We start from the raw sequence: 14,699 nt of genomic DNA on the forward strand, positions 1-14,699 counted from the left end.
CACATGATCACATGTGCCCCCCCAGGCTGTGACTTAAGTTGCTGGGAGGGGAGAGAGTAAAGGGCACTGGGGTGTGGGGCTGCGGCATCCTGCTGGGGTTGGGGTGTGGGGGCAGGGGCAGTTCACAGGGAAAGAGGGGTGGGAAGAAGTGTCCAGAGGTGTCCTCTGCTGTGGAAGGCGCGCGGGGGTGGGGCGCGGGGTGGGGGGGGGATTTGAAGCCCAGATGTCCAGGGTGGGCCTCATGGGGCGAGTGCGAGTGCGAGTACCAGTGCGAGTGTGGGGAAGAGGTGGGCGGAAGGGATATGGGCGGTGGGGGGATACACCGTGCAGGGCCTCCCAGGAATGCGGGGCTGGCGGTGTGCGGGAGATGTTGCCCAGCGCAGCAGGCGGGGCCGGCAGGGCAGGATGCGGTGTACTGTGCGGGGCAGTGCAGCGCCTGAAGATGCTTGGCTCAGGGCGCTGGGGAGTGTGGGGCCCTGCAGAGTGGAAGCAAGGGCTGGGGGTGGGGCAGGGCGCCTGCTCTGCAACGTGAGCCGAGGCGGAGCAGGGAACGATGGGGGGCTGGCGCGGGCCTGTGCGGTGCGGGGCGGGGTCGTGGAGGAGCAGGGTGGTGCTTGATGCGGGCAGGGCGGTGCGGGGCGTGGTGCTGGGGGGGCTCGAGGGGGGCGCGGGGGGACGTGGTGCGGGGTGGGGCGTGGTGCGGGATGCTATGCGGGGCCGTGCGGGGGGCCGTGCGGGGCGGCGCGACCTCCGGAAGCGAGGGGGCGCTGTGCCAGCACGGGCGGCATGCGGGGCGGACGCCGCTCCTTCCTGCCGCCCTAGGCGCGTTCGCCATGGCGCGGAACGTGCTGTGAGTAGGGTCGCCGCAGAGCCCGCGCGTCCACGCAACTGGGACATCGGGCCAGGGGCCCGGGGCGGGGCGGGGGGCTGCCGGCGGCGGTGCGCAGGCGCGTGTGGTGGTCCCGCATAGCGCGGGGCGCAGGTGCTCGCCGCCGGGGAGCCCGGGCGGGGCGGTCCCAGCGAGGTCCCCGTAGGGTCCCCGCAGGTGCCTGGCCCGTGTTGCTGGCCGCGGCCTGCCCGAGTGTAAGCAGAACACACGCATGTTCTCGGTGAACACAGTGGCTTTGGGGACCCCCGAACGCACAGCTGGGCAGAGGGCTGCAAGTGGGACCTCGAGGACTCTCCCCAATAGCTTCCTTTTGCAGACGTTGGGACAGGGCCTGACCAGGACCCAGGGGCCCCTGCCCTCTGAATCCCGGCCACCGGCCCAGGGCGGGAGGAGAGGCAGGGCAAGGCCGGGTCAGCTCACGTGTTCACCCGAGGGCCCGGAGGGAGCTGAAGGGGCGTCCTATGGATGGGATATGGTGGGGTCGGGGCTAGGGACAGGGTGGGATACACATGAGTCACCCGCCGGGCCACTGGGAGGCAGGGCTGGTGGCGGGGAGCCAGGTCCTGGGTTTGGAGGAGGGTGGAGTGGAGTTCCACTTGAGATGTGTTAAGTTTGAGGTGTTTGTAAAATATCTCGGGGAGTCGTGGGTTCAGGCCCTCTGGACCTCCCTGTCCCAGGGGTCTGCATGCAGGCAGAGAGGCTGGGGGAGCTGTGCCCCATCCCTGGACCCCGGAGAAGGGTGTGGGCACTGTGGTTGTTCCAGAGCCAGAGGTCCCAGGCCACCAACAAGCCCTAGGATCGGGCCTGAGAATGTGGACCTGTGAATGGTCCATACTAAGCCAGGGTGGCCTCGGGGGCCTGGGCCCTCTTTATCAGGTAGCCTCTGCCCTTCCAGACCCTCAGCACGTTACCACCCGTGAACCTCAACTCCCAAGGCTTGGAGAATGGAGATCTGTGACCACCCCCTTTTTCATCATTAAAGAGTGGGTCCCCAGGTTTGTGTGCCCACATGCAGTGCCATAGCTGGGCACCAGAGGGAATACGTGTGCCCTTTGGCAGCCACAGTTGTCCTGGGCCTGTGAACGAAAGGCCCCGTCTGCTTCAGAGCCGTCTTTGGGGGCCTTCCCAGGTTGCCCACTTTGCCACCTGAACTCTCAGGCCCAGAGAAGCTTAGACCCTGCCCAGGAGGGTTTTGGCAGCATCCTCTTCCATTTGGAGCTGCTGGCCTGGCCTTGACATGTCCGCTTGGTCAGCAAGTAGGCACACATTTTGCCAGGGTGCCTGTTTCTGCGAATCCCTGGCAACAGACTGCCAGTGCTGTCTGACTCCCAGGTGCTGCTCAGCCCTGAGGCCCAGTCCTCCTGTCCAGCCCCAGCTCCTGCCTGGCTCCTTGGTGCTCCCAAGACCTGGGGGCTGAAGACCGGTGTGCGTGAGCCCTGGAGCTTGGTCATTGTTGGCCTTGTGGAGTCCCCTCTGCCCTGGTACTGAATGTTCCCCAGGGCAGGGCCCAAGTGCAGTGCTGCAGATCGTTCACATGGCTTTGGGCGAGACCCCAGGTGGTCCCCCCCACGTCCCCTCAGACTCTGTAGACCTCGAGCTCCTGCGTCCTGGAGCTAAGACAGCTACTCCCCACCCCTGAGACCCAGGGGCCAGGTAGGTGGAGCTCTGTGTCCACCCTGCCAGGCCAGGGGATGTGCAGGACCACTGGGGGTTTTGCTTGATTGGCTCCCAGAGCATGGCCTAATGGTGGCAGGAGGTGTCAGCTATGCATGCCCCTCAGCTGCTTCTGTCCCCTTTGGGGTAGGCCCAGCTTGTTTAGAGGTATGAGTTTATCGAGGCACCGTGCTCACAGCCAAGCCTTAGCCTTCCTGTTCCACCAGGCCAGGGTCCTCCTGCGTGGGAACGGGGGCAGCCCACTTCTGCTGCTCCACCCCATGGCAGCAGGGTTGGCTGGCCCCAGTTAGGCTGTCCTGCAGAGGCTGCTGACTCCTAGGTGGAGCCCACCTCCAGTCTGTTTGTGGGTGTCCCACTGCCTCTCTTCCTTCTTTTCCTTTTTCAGTGGTGCCGGGGTTGAACCCAGGGCCTCGGGCATACTAGGAAACCTAGACCACTGAGCCATACCCCAGTCCTCGTGACTGGCTCCTGTCCTTCCTGCAGGTATCCCCTGTACCAGCTGGGCGGCCCCCAACTCCGTGTGTTCCGAACCAACTTCTTCATTCAGCTGGTGCGGCCTGGCACTGTGCAGCCCGAGGACACTGTGCAATTCCGGATCCCCATGGAGTAAGCCCCAAAGGAATTTGTTCTGGGGAGCATCTTGAGGGCCATCCTGTCTCTGCTCACAGGGCAGGATCTCCTGCCTTGGAAGGACGCATGCAGAGCCGCAGGGAGTGGGGAGGGAGCTTGCTGCTGGCAGCTTCCTGGCTCACCCTCCACCTGGGGAAGGCTTAGCTGAGAGCCTGCAATCCCGACTCATTTTCTCGCTCTCTTCTTTTGTTGAATTCTTGCCCCAGTCTTCTCAGGAAAGGCATCCCAGGAGGCTGGGCTGAGAGCCTGCTGCGGTTCACAGAGCTGCTCAGCCAGGTCTCCAGAATGTCAGTCCTGAGTCCCTGCCTGGCTTGGCTAGCCAGGTTCGCTGTGCCAGTCACCTTTAGGATGATGCAGTTACCCCAGCCAGAACCGAGGTGTTGCTGTGGAGCATCAGGGTTCCCGGGTGTCCTCTGGTGGGGTGGACAGGAGTCTGTCTGGAAGCTGAGGGTTCATGCTACCAACCCTCAGGCAAGGCCTGAAGAGGCCTCAAAGCTGAATTTGGGGTAACCTTTAAGATTTTTCTAAAAAAAAGGTGAATGTGCCCGCTGAGGCCTGCCTGGGAAGCCTGTCTGCAGACAGGGCTGTCAGACCTGGGGCAGGTTGGGCTCCCAGCGGCACTTAGACATTGGCACTTCCTCTCTGGGAGCTCAGCCGGGCTGGGGGGAAGGGATCCAGTGAACCAGGCTGATAGAGCTAAGCTCCCAGTGCCTGAGGCCCCATCCCTCTGTCACCCTAGTCCTCGGTGTCCAGAGAGAGGACAGGGCCCGGGCTAGCATCAGCACTACGGGTGTTTCTGGGTTCTTTGGGCCCTGCCTGCTTCAGACCAGTGAAACCCAAGAGTCCTCAGCCCGGGACCCCTCACCCTCTGGTAGGTTTTGCCTTTTAGTCCCGTCTACCCTCTTTTCCTTTGTCCCTCACCCAGGATGACCAGGGTGGACCTCAGGAATTATCTTGAGCGCATCTACAATGTCCCGGTGGCTGCTGTACGGACCCGGGTGCAGCATGGTAAGTGGCAGGGCTGCTGCTCTCCTGTCTGCATGGACTCTTCCAGGTGTTGGCCTAGGACCTTGGGTTCCCTTGGCACCCGAGGAGATGAGGCACAGAGGGTTTGGGGTGACTTGCCAGGGCCGCATGGCGCTCAGGTGGCAGCCTGCTGCTGCAGCCCACCGTGCCACAGCTGCTTGGGGAGGACCCTGCTGTGCCCACAGAGCCCCGTTCCCTAGTCCCCTCCTGGTCCTCTCACCCCTCCCGCACACTGGACCGCAGAGCTCTGAGCCCCGCCGGGTGGAAGGGAAGAGCCTCTTGGTTCCTGTGCTCTGTAAGTTGGAGTCTCTGAGTTTCTGCAGAGGCAGATTGTGTTCTCATGAAGACGTTTGTTATTTTCATTTTCAAAGGGTTATTTTCTCTTAAACTGCCTAATTTTAGTGGCACTGGCCCGTGGGTCTGAGCGCTTTCGGTGCTGCCCTGCTGGCTGGGTGTGGGCCTCTCTCTGGAAGGGGCTTCCTGAGCCTGTGGGCTGGGATCTGTGCTGGGAGCAGGGCGTCAAGTCGACTCCCTCCCACAGGTTCCAACAGGAAGAGGGACCACAGAAACGTGAGGATCAAGAAGCCGGACTACAAGGTGGCCTACGTGCAGCTGGTGAGCGCGGCCCTGGCCTCCGCTTGGCCATTGGGCACCCAGGCCCCTGAGGAAGGGCAGGTCTTTGTGAGGCGGGGTGAGAGCCGTGGGACTTCCAGGGCCTCAGCACAACTGGCCATGGCTGGGGAGAGGGGCCTCCTGAGACTGCCGTTCCATTCCAAACGCAGACTCCCCTCCCCCGACTCTGGCTCCAACAGAAACCAGAATGTCTGAGTATCTAAAGCTGCTGGCCCCTTGAGGGCCTGTCCTTGGCCAGGTTCCAGGCTGGAGTGTCCCCAGGGGCGCATGCCCTGTCAAGGGGCCTGGGTATCAGAGCCATGACGGGTGGTGTCGGGTCTAGGGTCATGTGCGGTTGAGCCCAGCACATTCCACCAGGCCTTTGGTCCCCCCAGCCCTAAACAGCCTCTGAGCACCGGGTACCAGAGCCTAAGCTAAGGCTGCTTCTCCCTGCACCCTGGCCTGGGAGACCACGCCAACGGTTTCTCTGCGCCCCTCTGGAGTATGCTCTGGCCCAGATGTGCAGCAGCCCGGGCGGCCTGTCTTCAGGCAGAATGCCCTCTGACCTTGTGGCGGCTTCAGACCGCGTGGCCTCTGTGGGAATCTCACAGGGCTGGCTCCTCCCTGCAAGGTCTATTAACTGTCCCCCACTGCTTGGAACCCACGGGGGGGTTGGGGGCTTCCTCCAGTTTCTGTGTAAACAACCCACCAGGGAGCCCTGTGGCCCGGCCGCTAGATGGCAGTAGCGCTATTGTGAGATCCTGGCCCAGCCTCACGGAGTCCCAGGGCAGTGTGTGCAGAGGCCCGGCCAGCAGAGCTGTCTCCACACACAGTGGTGCTTGTTCTGAACGGGGCCCGAGTTGTTCTCCTGATGGTTTCTGTGCTTAGCACCAGCCTGTCCACATGGGCAGAGCGACCACCGCCTGGCGAGGGCCCGTGTGTTGCTGCCTCAGATGACCCTCTCTTTTGTCATGGCCTGTGGGCAACGTCCCCTGTGTCGGCATTTGCCACACGTTACTTTAGAGACAGCTACGGTTACAAGTGGCCTTTGAGTCATCTGAGCCCCTGCATTTCCCCCAGCCCCACCTCACTCATGAAAGCTGAACTCGTGAGCGAGTTAGATCCGGCTTCTGCAGCTGCCGCCGGCATGGCTTTCTCTCTCTGAAATCCAGGTGGCCAGAGACAGGCCAGGCAGCTAGGGGCCCCGCATGTCCCTGTCAGCATGGCGCTTCCTGTCCCAGGGTTAAAATTTGGCATGCCCCCCCCACCCCCAAACTCAACAGGTCTTTGCACAGCATAGCTGGGCTATGGCAGTTGGTCCCTGTCCGCCCCCAAAGGGACTGCATCCGCTGGGGGTGTCCCCTGGGTCCTCATGGGCGGGGGCCTTCTAACAACAGCTCATTGTGAGGCACTGAAGGGTCAACAGGAGGGAGAGAGTCATCAAATTGATGGTCGTTGGCAGTGGTGGGAGGCGCGGTCCCCGAGCTGGGCGTCCCCCGGTCTCTCCCCTGACAACCTGACAAACCTCTCTTTGGCCCCAGGTCTGGGAGGGAGCTGCAGCAAGCCCCGAGTTACCCACATAACAAAAAGAGCATTGAGGGTGTTTACACAGAGCGGCGTTTGAGTGAGTGGTGCTCATGGGCCGTGAGCTCCGGCAGGAGAAACGCTGCAGGCGAGGGGCAGGCACGTTCCGGCCGACACAGCGGCCCCGGGGCCGGGATTACGGAGCCAGGCTGCTCCCCTGCTCCCCTGACCTTTCTCCTTTCCTGTTCTTCTCCCCCAGAGGCGCCCAGCTCCTTCCTCGAGGCGGGGGCCATTCTGCGGGAAGCCAGCTGTCACCCACAGGTGCCCTCCACCTCCCCTGAGGAGTGGAGTGTCCCCTCACTGGCTGCCCCTGCACTTGCCCACGCCATGTGCCCCCCTTTGGTCCCTACTTTGTGTCCACCCCAGGACCAGCAGAATCACCCCGGGCATTAAACCCCAGTCCCACCTGGGCTCAGCCTCTGTGGATTGTTACCCTTTGGTACTTTTAAAGAGGGAGAAAGAAGTCGCAAATGTGCAAGACGGGGCCCACCGGCCGGCGGCCATGCCACCAGAACCTGCAGGGCCTCCCGTTCTCAGGGGACCCGTGGCTGCTTCAGGTCATGCTTGGCTGCCTGCCCAAGTCCAGATTCCCTGACAGCCAAGAGCACCCCTCTGCCTGTCTGGTCGAGTGTGGCCCCTTGGTGGTCTTCCAGGCTGTTGGTCTGTGCGGAGGAGCCGCGGCCCCCTCCCTCCGGCTCTCGAGCTGCCTGCTGATAGCGGGAAGGCAGCCCCAGCGCCTGCTTAGGCCCCCGCCCAGCACCGTCCCCTCCTCACCAGCCCACACTGGTGCCTGGCCCCGTCCTTGGGGCCTGGGTTGGGACGTGGCCATGCTGACACAGAATGAACTTCTAGTGAACGACGCAAAGCCAGTTAATTAGCAAAGCCGGTCTGATTTATGGACTGCTGCATGTGTAGGTTTCTGTGTATGTTATGTGTGTTTTATTTGCCAAGCTCAGCCTGGAGGAGGGGCGGCCTCTAGGTATTTTGGATGGAAAATGTTTTAGCATGGCACCAGGCGCCATTTGTGTCCTGTTTTTCTGCGCCTAGTTCCTGCCCCCCAGTTCGACCTGGCTGCTGCCGGTGAGTGGGCCTTTACTGGGCTATGTTTAATGAGCCCCGGGCTGGTGCAGCCACCGTTGCAGAGATAGTGTGGATGAAAGGGGCCTTGTTGCAGGGAGAGGCCCGCTCCTGGTGGGAAGCGAGGCCCCGGCAGTCTGGAGATGTGGGTTTGCAGGCAGGGACCCTGCCCACAGACGTTGCTGGCCTTGGGCCTGGGCCCCGAGGCACCCCCCTGCAGGGTCACTCTGAGGCCCCCGAGGCACCCCACTGCAGGGTGATTCTGAGGCCTCTGAGCCGTCCGCTGTAGGGGGACAGGAAGGCTCTGCCTCGGTGCTGAGCTGGAGCTCTGTTCTCCCCCAGGCCCACGGGCAGACATTCACCTTCCCCGATCTGTTTCCTGAGAGAGAGCAGAGCCCTGCAGGAGGCCCTGTGGAGGAAGGGCCCAGCGGGTTTCCAGAGGCCCAGAAGCCGAGCAGCCACCCCCGGCAAGGCGGTATCCCCAACTGGTTCAGCCTGTGAGCGAGCAGCGGTCAGGGACGACGGCCCAGACCCCAGTGGCTGGAGAAGTTCTGACAGCCCAAATAAAATTCCTGCTGTGAGGACAAAGAACTGGAAGCCTGGTTTCCTTCTGTTCTGGCGTCTGAATTTCAGCCGTGCATGCCCACAGCGGGCAGCCTGGCTCCGAAAACTCACAGGCCCAGGGAGCCACTGGCTGTGCTGCATGTGGCCTGGCAGTGGGGGAGGCTTGCAAACCCGAGGCCAGGCTCCCACAGCGGGAGGCAGGCAGGCAGGCAGGCAGGCAGGCAGGCAGGCGAGCGAGACTGCGCCAGGAGTCCGGGCTGGGAGACGGGAGGAAGGGGTCTAGCCTGCGCCTTGATTGAGCTCAGGCTGTCGGGAGGCAGAGGTGGGTGCTGGTGGAGGGTGTGTGCCACAGGAAGAGCCCCAGCCCCACCCTCATTGAGACAGCACAGGACCCCTGTCCAGGCTGGGTTTGGGCTTGGCTCAGTGAGCAGGATGGACCAGGGAGTGTGGATTGGGGCAGAAGGATGCTGGTGCAGAGAGGAGTTTTGTAAGGGCCCCAGGGCAGGTGGGCGGGGGTCGTGGCTCACTAGTGGTGGGGACAGGTCAGGGAAGAAGAGGGTGCGGTGGGCACCCGGGTGTCCTGCCATGGCTCGGGGCATGCTGTGTTTCCTGGTCGCTTCTGCAGCTGAGCGTCCAGGCCTTCCAGCCGCACAGCACCCTTTGCTGGGGCTGAGCTGGGCAGACCACGACAGCCTCCAAGACCCTGACTTGCATGAGGAATTTTGAGTTCTGGTGTTGGTAGCATCTTACATTGCACCTTCCCGGGTCCCCCAGGGCTCGCATCCCCTTGCAGACCTCAACCTAATGGCTATGGGTCTTTTTCCAGAAAGGGCCCAGGGTCCGGACAGACCCCGGGCTGCCTGAGCCTGGGTCTCCTGATGCCCTCTCCCAACCAGGATATCTCAGAGCAGGGCCTGAGAGCATGTCTGTCGCCTTAGCTCTTTGTTGACTTCAGTTCTTCACAGAGGCTCTGCGGACTCTCTCCTGCTTGTGGACTCTGGGATTTGGAGAGTTAGATGAGGGGCCACACCAGGGTGTGGTTTTGGGGGAATGGTCACCGTCCCCGCCCTGGCCATGCCATGTGTGGGTGGGAAGACTCCATATGCACCACATGCCCCGCACACACCTGAGCTGTTGAAATCTCCACCCTGTAGCTCCGAGAGCCTGGGGGTGCGGCTGGCCTCTGTCAGAGGAGAAGTAGGGACTGGGACAGGGGAGCACATGCAGCACCCTCAAGCCTAGGCGCTCCCAGTAAGCAGAGTTGCCTGCTCCCTCAGGGGGCATCTTGTCCATTTCTGTGTGGACACAGGCTGAGGCCCAGCCCTGCCTCTGGACAGGAGCCTCCTGAGGCACTTGGTGGCTGTGATGATGTATTTGGGGCTAGCAGGGCTGCGGGGAGCAGAGGCGGTGCCCGGAATCTGCCTGGTGGAGAAGGCCTGGGTCCCGAGGGAGTCCTAGCACCTGCCACTTGGCTTACGTGAGCAGGTAGTGTGGTGCTCCAGGTGGACGTACCTGCACCTGTGTCTAGGTCATGGGTGGGCACTGGAGATGGGAGGTGGACAATGGCAGGGATGGGTGCCAGCCAGGCCACCAGGACAGGGGTTGTGTATGATGAGTCTCAACAGGGAGAGCCGAGGCCCCAGGGAGCAGGTGTGGAGTAGGAGCTGGGGCATCGGGGGGCCCAGGGAGGAGGGATGGGAAGGATGGGGATACCCTGGCATGCTGACACACAGGCTCCCCATGGATGGCTACAAGCCACAGCCGCTGGCAAAGCCAAGTCACCTGGGACTCCAGGAGCTCCCACCAGCGCTGTGTGTCTGAGTGTATCTGATGCTAGGAGGGCGGGTAGCTGAAGATTTGGGAGCAGGCAGGGAAGCCTTCAGAGCCCCTGCACTCCAGAGAACCTAGCCGCAGGGCTGCATGTCCACGTGGTGTCCCCCCGCCCCTCGGGGCCTCCGCCTGCCCTCTTGAGTTCTGGACCCCATTGTGTAGCGCCACCCTGATGGTCTGAGCAGAGTCCAACTCTCCTCTTGCTGGAAGGCTTGGAGATGGAGACGGGGAGTCAGCCCCCGCACTCCCCCCAGCCGCAGGCGGGAGGGCACCCTGGCTGGAGGCGAAGGCCCTGCAGACTGCACCTTCAGTGTTGATTTAGGGGAGGGGAGGTCAGGAAGTGGGGCAGGAGGAACGCAGTCAACTGTATTTTCCTTAGAGAAGTAATTCATGGGGCCCTGGCGTGCTGAGGACCCTCACTCAGGCAGGGGAGGAGGGATCCCATCCTTCATGGTGACTCCACACACAGACTGTTAACGGCTCCTCAGGGGCTCCAGGCAGCGGCCAAGGTTGCCCTTCATCAGGCCTGCCATGCCCCAACGCCTAGCTCCTCTTCTAGCCTTGTCCCAGCCCCCAGAATTCCCCCACAGTCCAGCTAGGGGCAGAGGCGGGGCCTTGAGCAGCTGAGACCTGTCCCCCAGCACCTGAGCAGCTTCCTGGGCCAGCCATGGTGTCGCAGTGATGCAGTGGACACTTCTGGCCTGGACGTCGTCTCCTGCAGTGAGACAGCTTGAGCTGATGTGTTGGGGGAGACTTGGCCAAGGGGACATGCTCATGGCCAATGGAGAGATGGACATGGGTCAGGAATACTCATCCCCCAGCCCTTGTTGGGAGCCCCCCTTTGCCTCTCTACCCTCCTGACCCCAGGAAAGAGACTGGCTGAGGGCAGAGCCTGGAGGGAAGGCCCTCTGTACCCCTCCAAGCACACAGCTTGGGCCCTGAATGAGGTGCCCATGGTGGGAGAGACCAAGGCTGACCCCTGGGGAGCCAGCTGGGCGTTGCCTTGGAGACATGGTGAGGGCTAGCCTCCAGCTTGCGACCTCCAGCTCGCACCCAGGGAGCAGGTTCACACGGGATCCCATTTGGGGTCTCCTACTTAACAGACAGACAATGCCTGACCCTCGCCAGGTTTTCCCGGGCACCAGCCCTGCCTACTCAAGGGGTTTTCTAATCTCCCAAGACCCCCTCTGGTTCCCAGAGGCCTCATGCTACTCTTGCTCCTCTGACACAGGAGGCTCGGTGCCCCAGGAGCCCCTCATGCCCTGGATGGAGCAGAGCTGGCCGGCTGCTCAGTACCAGGCAGATGAGGTGGGGGTGTACCAGTGTGTGGGGGGGTGCTCTACGCTCAGGAAGTGGGCCCCGCTGGGCACCCTACCCCAGGTACCCGGCCCCGCTGCTGTGAGGCCTGGAGAGAGAAGACCAGCACATAGTGGGCCCTGCCTCTGCCCTACACAGGCGTTCCTTCTGCATGGGGACGTGGTGGTCATCCTCTGGTTCCAGCTCTGCCCCACCAGTGACTCCAGTGACCCGTGTCCCTAGTGCGGTTCTCTCCCATGTGTGGGCCTCTCCCCTGCACATTACTGCAGTCCCTGCACGCTTGGGTGGGACCCTGTCCCACCAAATGCCTCTGTCCCTGCAGAGGGACTTGACTGAGATAAAGCTCCTGGGGCTGACGGGAACCATGGCCCCATTGCCTGGGTGTCCCAAGCAAGGCAAGAGAGGGAGGGAGACCCAGACGGGTGGGGTCTCTGCCTGGGCCAGCTTTCCAACACCCTCCCTCCTAGGGACATCTGCTGCTGGGAGCAAGGACAGGGGCTTCCTGAGTGAGGTATGCCCCCATGGGTTTTCCCACGTGGCATCTAGTTCCACTGCAGGAGGGATGGGAGACCCTCACGGTCTCTGCAGCACAGGAAGGACTGGGCTGGGGCTGGTCCAGGCTCTTCTGGGCCCACCCCTTCACCTGTGTGCCTGTGTTACGGCCACAGCAGGCCTACATCAGCGGCCTCTGGGAGCTAGCACAGGGAGAGGGAGCGCTGGAGGCCTTGGCCCCTGCTGCAGAGAGCGAGCCCACGCAGCTCCAGCGGCCTGGGGCGCAGGTCACCCAGAGGCCGTCGCCCATGTGGGGTCCTGGAGGTCTTCTGGCCTCCATGCCCTCCACGGCGGCCCTCTTCCACAGTCCCCTGCATCCAGGGAAACAGTACTTCCTCTGTCATCCACCAGGTCTTAATGCAGAGGGGAAGCTGAGGAAACCAGGCCGCCTGGAAGGAAGCCCTGAGCAGCCATCATCTGGGGTCCTGTCAGGAAGTCGGCTCTGCAGACAGGAAGGCAGCTGCCACCCAGCTACAGCCAGGCCACAGCTGGGGTCTGGGCATGTTGAGAGGCCCAGGTGCTGTGGGCATCCCCAGCCCCCGCGGTTTCCTCCTGCACAGGAGGCTGCTTCCTGTCATCTGGTGACACAATTGTCCCCTACCTGACTTCACCTGGGGCAGAGAGAGCTGGCCTTGCAACATTCATTTCTGTTCTTTCAAAGCCTTTATTGAAAGGTGGCTCACATACCACACGCTCCACCCACCTGAGTGGGTGCCGCGGGGGCCGCACACCTGCGACTGGCAGGCACTTTCGTTAACCCGGAAACAACCCTGCATAGCTCAGCTGTGGCCCCCGCTCTCCTCCCCGGCCCCCGGAACCTCCTGGATGGGGGTTTCTATCCTGATGGACCAGGCTTCGTTCTTCAGTCATCCACCATGGCCTGTGGCTACTCCCACCCTGCGGCCCTTGCGAGACACTGTCGCTGTGCACATCTTTGCATGGACCTGAGTTTCCATCACCTAGCAATGGACATGCCTGGCCCAAGGCTGTTGGCCTCCCTGTGTGCAGGATTCCTCCCTGCCACCCACTGCCATCTCCGTGCCTCTGGCCAATACCCTAGAGGCTGCCCATAGCCCTTACCACCCTCCCCAAGCACCTCTCCCAGCTCTGGCCCATGCAGCCACTGAGTGGTTGGTCCCTCTCCTTCCTTCTCCACTGTCTCTCAGTCCCTGTTGGACAAGCATGGTTGTCTTTCAGTGTGTCCCGACCTCAGGGTTCGCTGCAGTACATGTTTTCCTTGGTCATCGGGCACAGGGGGCGCCCACACTGAATGCGTGGCCTTCTTCCTCCCCACCGGGCACGCCACAGCCTCCTGGGAGAGCAGAGGAAGGTGGTCCCTGGGAACCTTGCCTGTGTCCCACCAGCTCGCCATGGCCAAAGCTGGAGACCAAGAGGCCCCAGCTCACAGGACGCCCCGTGGGGATGCCCAGGCCACCTGCAGAGCAGCCAGCTCCATGCACAGGAAAGCAACCTTCTCAGCATCTGCACCCCCCACCCCCAGCCTGTCTGAGATCAGCCCAGGCACCAATCCCCCCAAATCACTTCATTGTTTCTTTGTAAATGGTGTTTTTCTTAGTCAAAATAATCAGGTTTTTTGTTGTTGCTGCTACATCTGGCTTTGATTGGCCCTGGTCTCCGTGGATGCTAGAGCCCTGACGTTATGACCAATGGGGGAAGGGGGCCCCGGTCCCACCTCCCTCTCTGCACCAGGCCAGCCCCCTCCCTGCACTGGGTAGCACAGCTCACAGGGCAGGTCCCTGATCCTGCCTTTTCAGGTTTGGGGCCCTCCTGTCGTGTCCACGAGGGTGCTGGCCTCCAGAGGTGCCTCCTGCCACCTCCCTTACTGAGCCACCATAGAAGATCCCAAAGCCATACCCAGCCCTTCTCCACAATTCGTGGAGTCTGGTAAGAAGGGGTCCTGCCTCCCCGTCACAGGAGAGTGTATGTCCCCAGCACCTGCAGCCAACACTTCTGCCAGGACCAGGGTCACGGGCAGGGGGTGCCACGGAACCACGTCACCCAGGAAGCTCAGGCTGTTTCCAACAGTGACGCCCCACCTGGGCCCTCTGCTGCTGCCTCCTGGACACTTGCGCACACAGGAGCTGAGCGCCGGAGGCTCACCTCTGCTCCGTCCCCTGGGCTCCCCGGAGAGCTCCCTGCAGCGAGGCCCGGTTTGGGGTGCCTGGTGGGCTAAGTTTGACCCCTTCCATTTCAAGTGAGGGAGCCACAGCCCTGCTCCCCTGGTGTCCCTCAAGCCCTGCCAGCCTCAATTCTGACACTGCACCCCTTCCTCCCCTGGTCCAAGAGAAAGCCACTGTGTTCCTGTGTCCCCATGTCTCTTGTGAGCCTCAGACACCTGGTGTTAAAGCTGGCAGTGGAAGGGAGGGCCATGTCTGGCCTCACCAGGAGGTGAGGAGTTCTCTGGGTACTGTGCAGGTGCTCAGCACCCCAGAATCAAGGCTTGAACGTGCCCATGAGAGGAATGAATGACAGATGTGCCCACACTGCGCTGCTTGCCCGTGAGCGCATGTCAGCAGCGACTGGGCTTCTGTGCTCAGGTGCCTGGCTCGCCCACCTTCTCTTCCTCCTCTGATTCCAGGACCCGCAACTGGGCCCACTCAGGGCTGTTCTTGCCCAACAAGTCGCAAATATCATGTGACACCTGGTTGGTCGAGTCCACAGCACTGGGGGTGCACCACTGGGCACCTGGCCTGGTCTAGGCCGGCAGGAGTTTGCCCACTGACCCTGGGAAGCACCAGCCAGATGGGGAATCCTGCAGAGACTGAGATGGAGCACAGAGACCCCGAGGGGCGCAGCCTCCGGGTCCTGGGGATGCAGAGTGCCCCCTGGGGGTAAAGGGTTGGGGTGGGTTAGACACTAGAGTGGCAGACCCCCAACCTCAGCCCCTCTGGCTTTGCTGCGGAGCCAGGGGCCCGACAGGCCC

At 62.4% G+C, this 14,699-nt stretch overlaps 1 protein-coding gene across 2 annotated transcripts; it reads left to right on the top strand.

Annotated features, from left to right (window-relative positions):
- The first annotated feature begins 763 nt into the window (after positions 1 to 763).
- On the top strand, positions 764 to 8,083 carry Mrpl23 (mitochondrial ribosomal protein L23). 2 transcript variants are annotated; one of them, XM_027953600.2, is made up of 5 exons: positions 764 to 850; positions 3,047 to 3,169; positions 4,119 to 4,201; positions 4,761 to 4,834; positions 7,835 to 8,083. In XM_027953600.2, the coding sequence occupies exons 1-5, from the start codon at positions 834 to 836 to the stop codon at positions 7,991 to 7,993; spliced, it is 456 nt and encodes a 151-aa protein (XP_027809401.1). In that variant the 5' UTR covers positions 764 to 833; the 3' UTR covers positions 7,994 to 8,083. The 2 variants fall into 2 exon arrangements, with proteins under 2 accessions (XP_027809401.1, XP_027809400.1); XM_027953599.2 differs by lacking the exon at positions 764 to 850 and adding an exon at positions 1,685 to 1,884.
- The last annotated feature ends 6,616 nt before the right edge of the window (positions 8,084 to 14,699 follow it).

Source organism: Marmota flaviventris, chromosome 9, assembly GCF_047511675.1.
Source record: "Marmota flaviventris isolate mMarFla1 chromosome 9, mMarFla1.hap1, whole genome shotgun sequence".
In the NCBI taxonomy this organism is placed as follows: domain Eukaryota; kingdom Metazoa; phylum Chordata; class Mammalia; order Rodentia; family Sciuridae; genus Marmota; species Marmota flaviventris.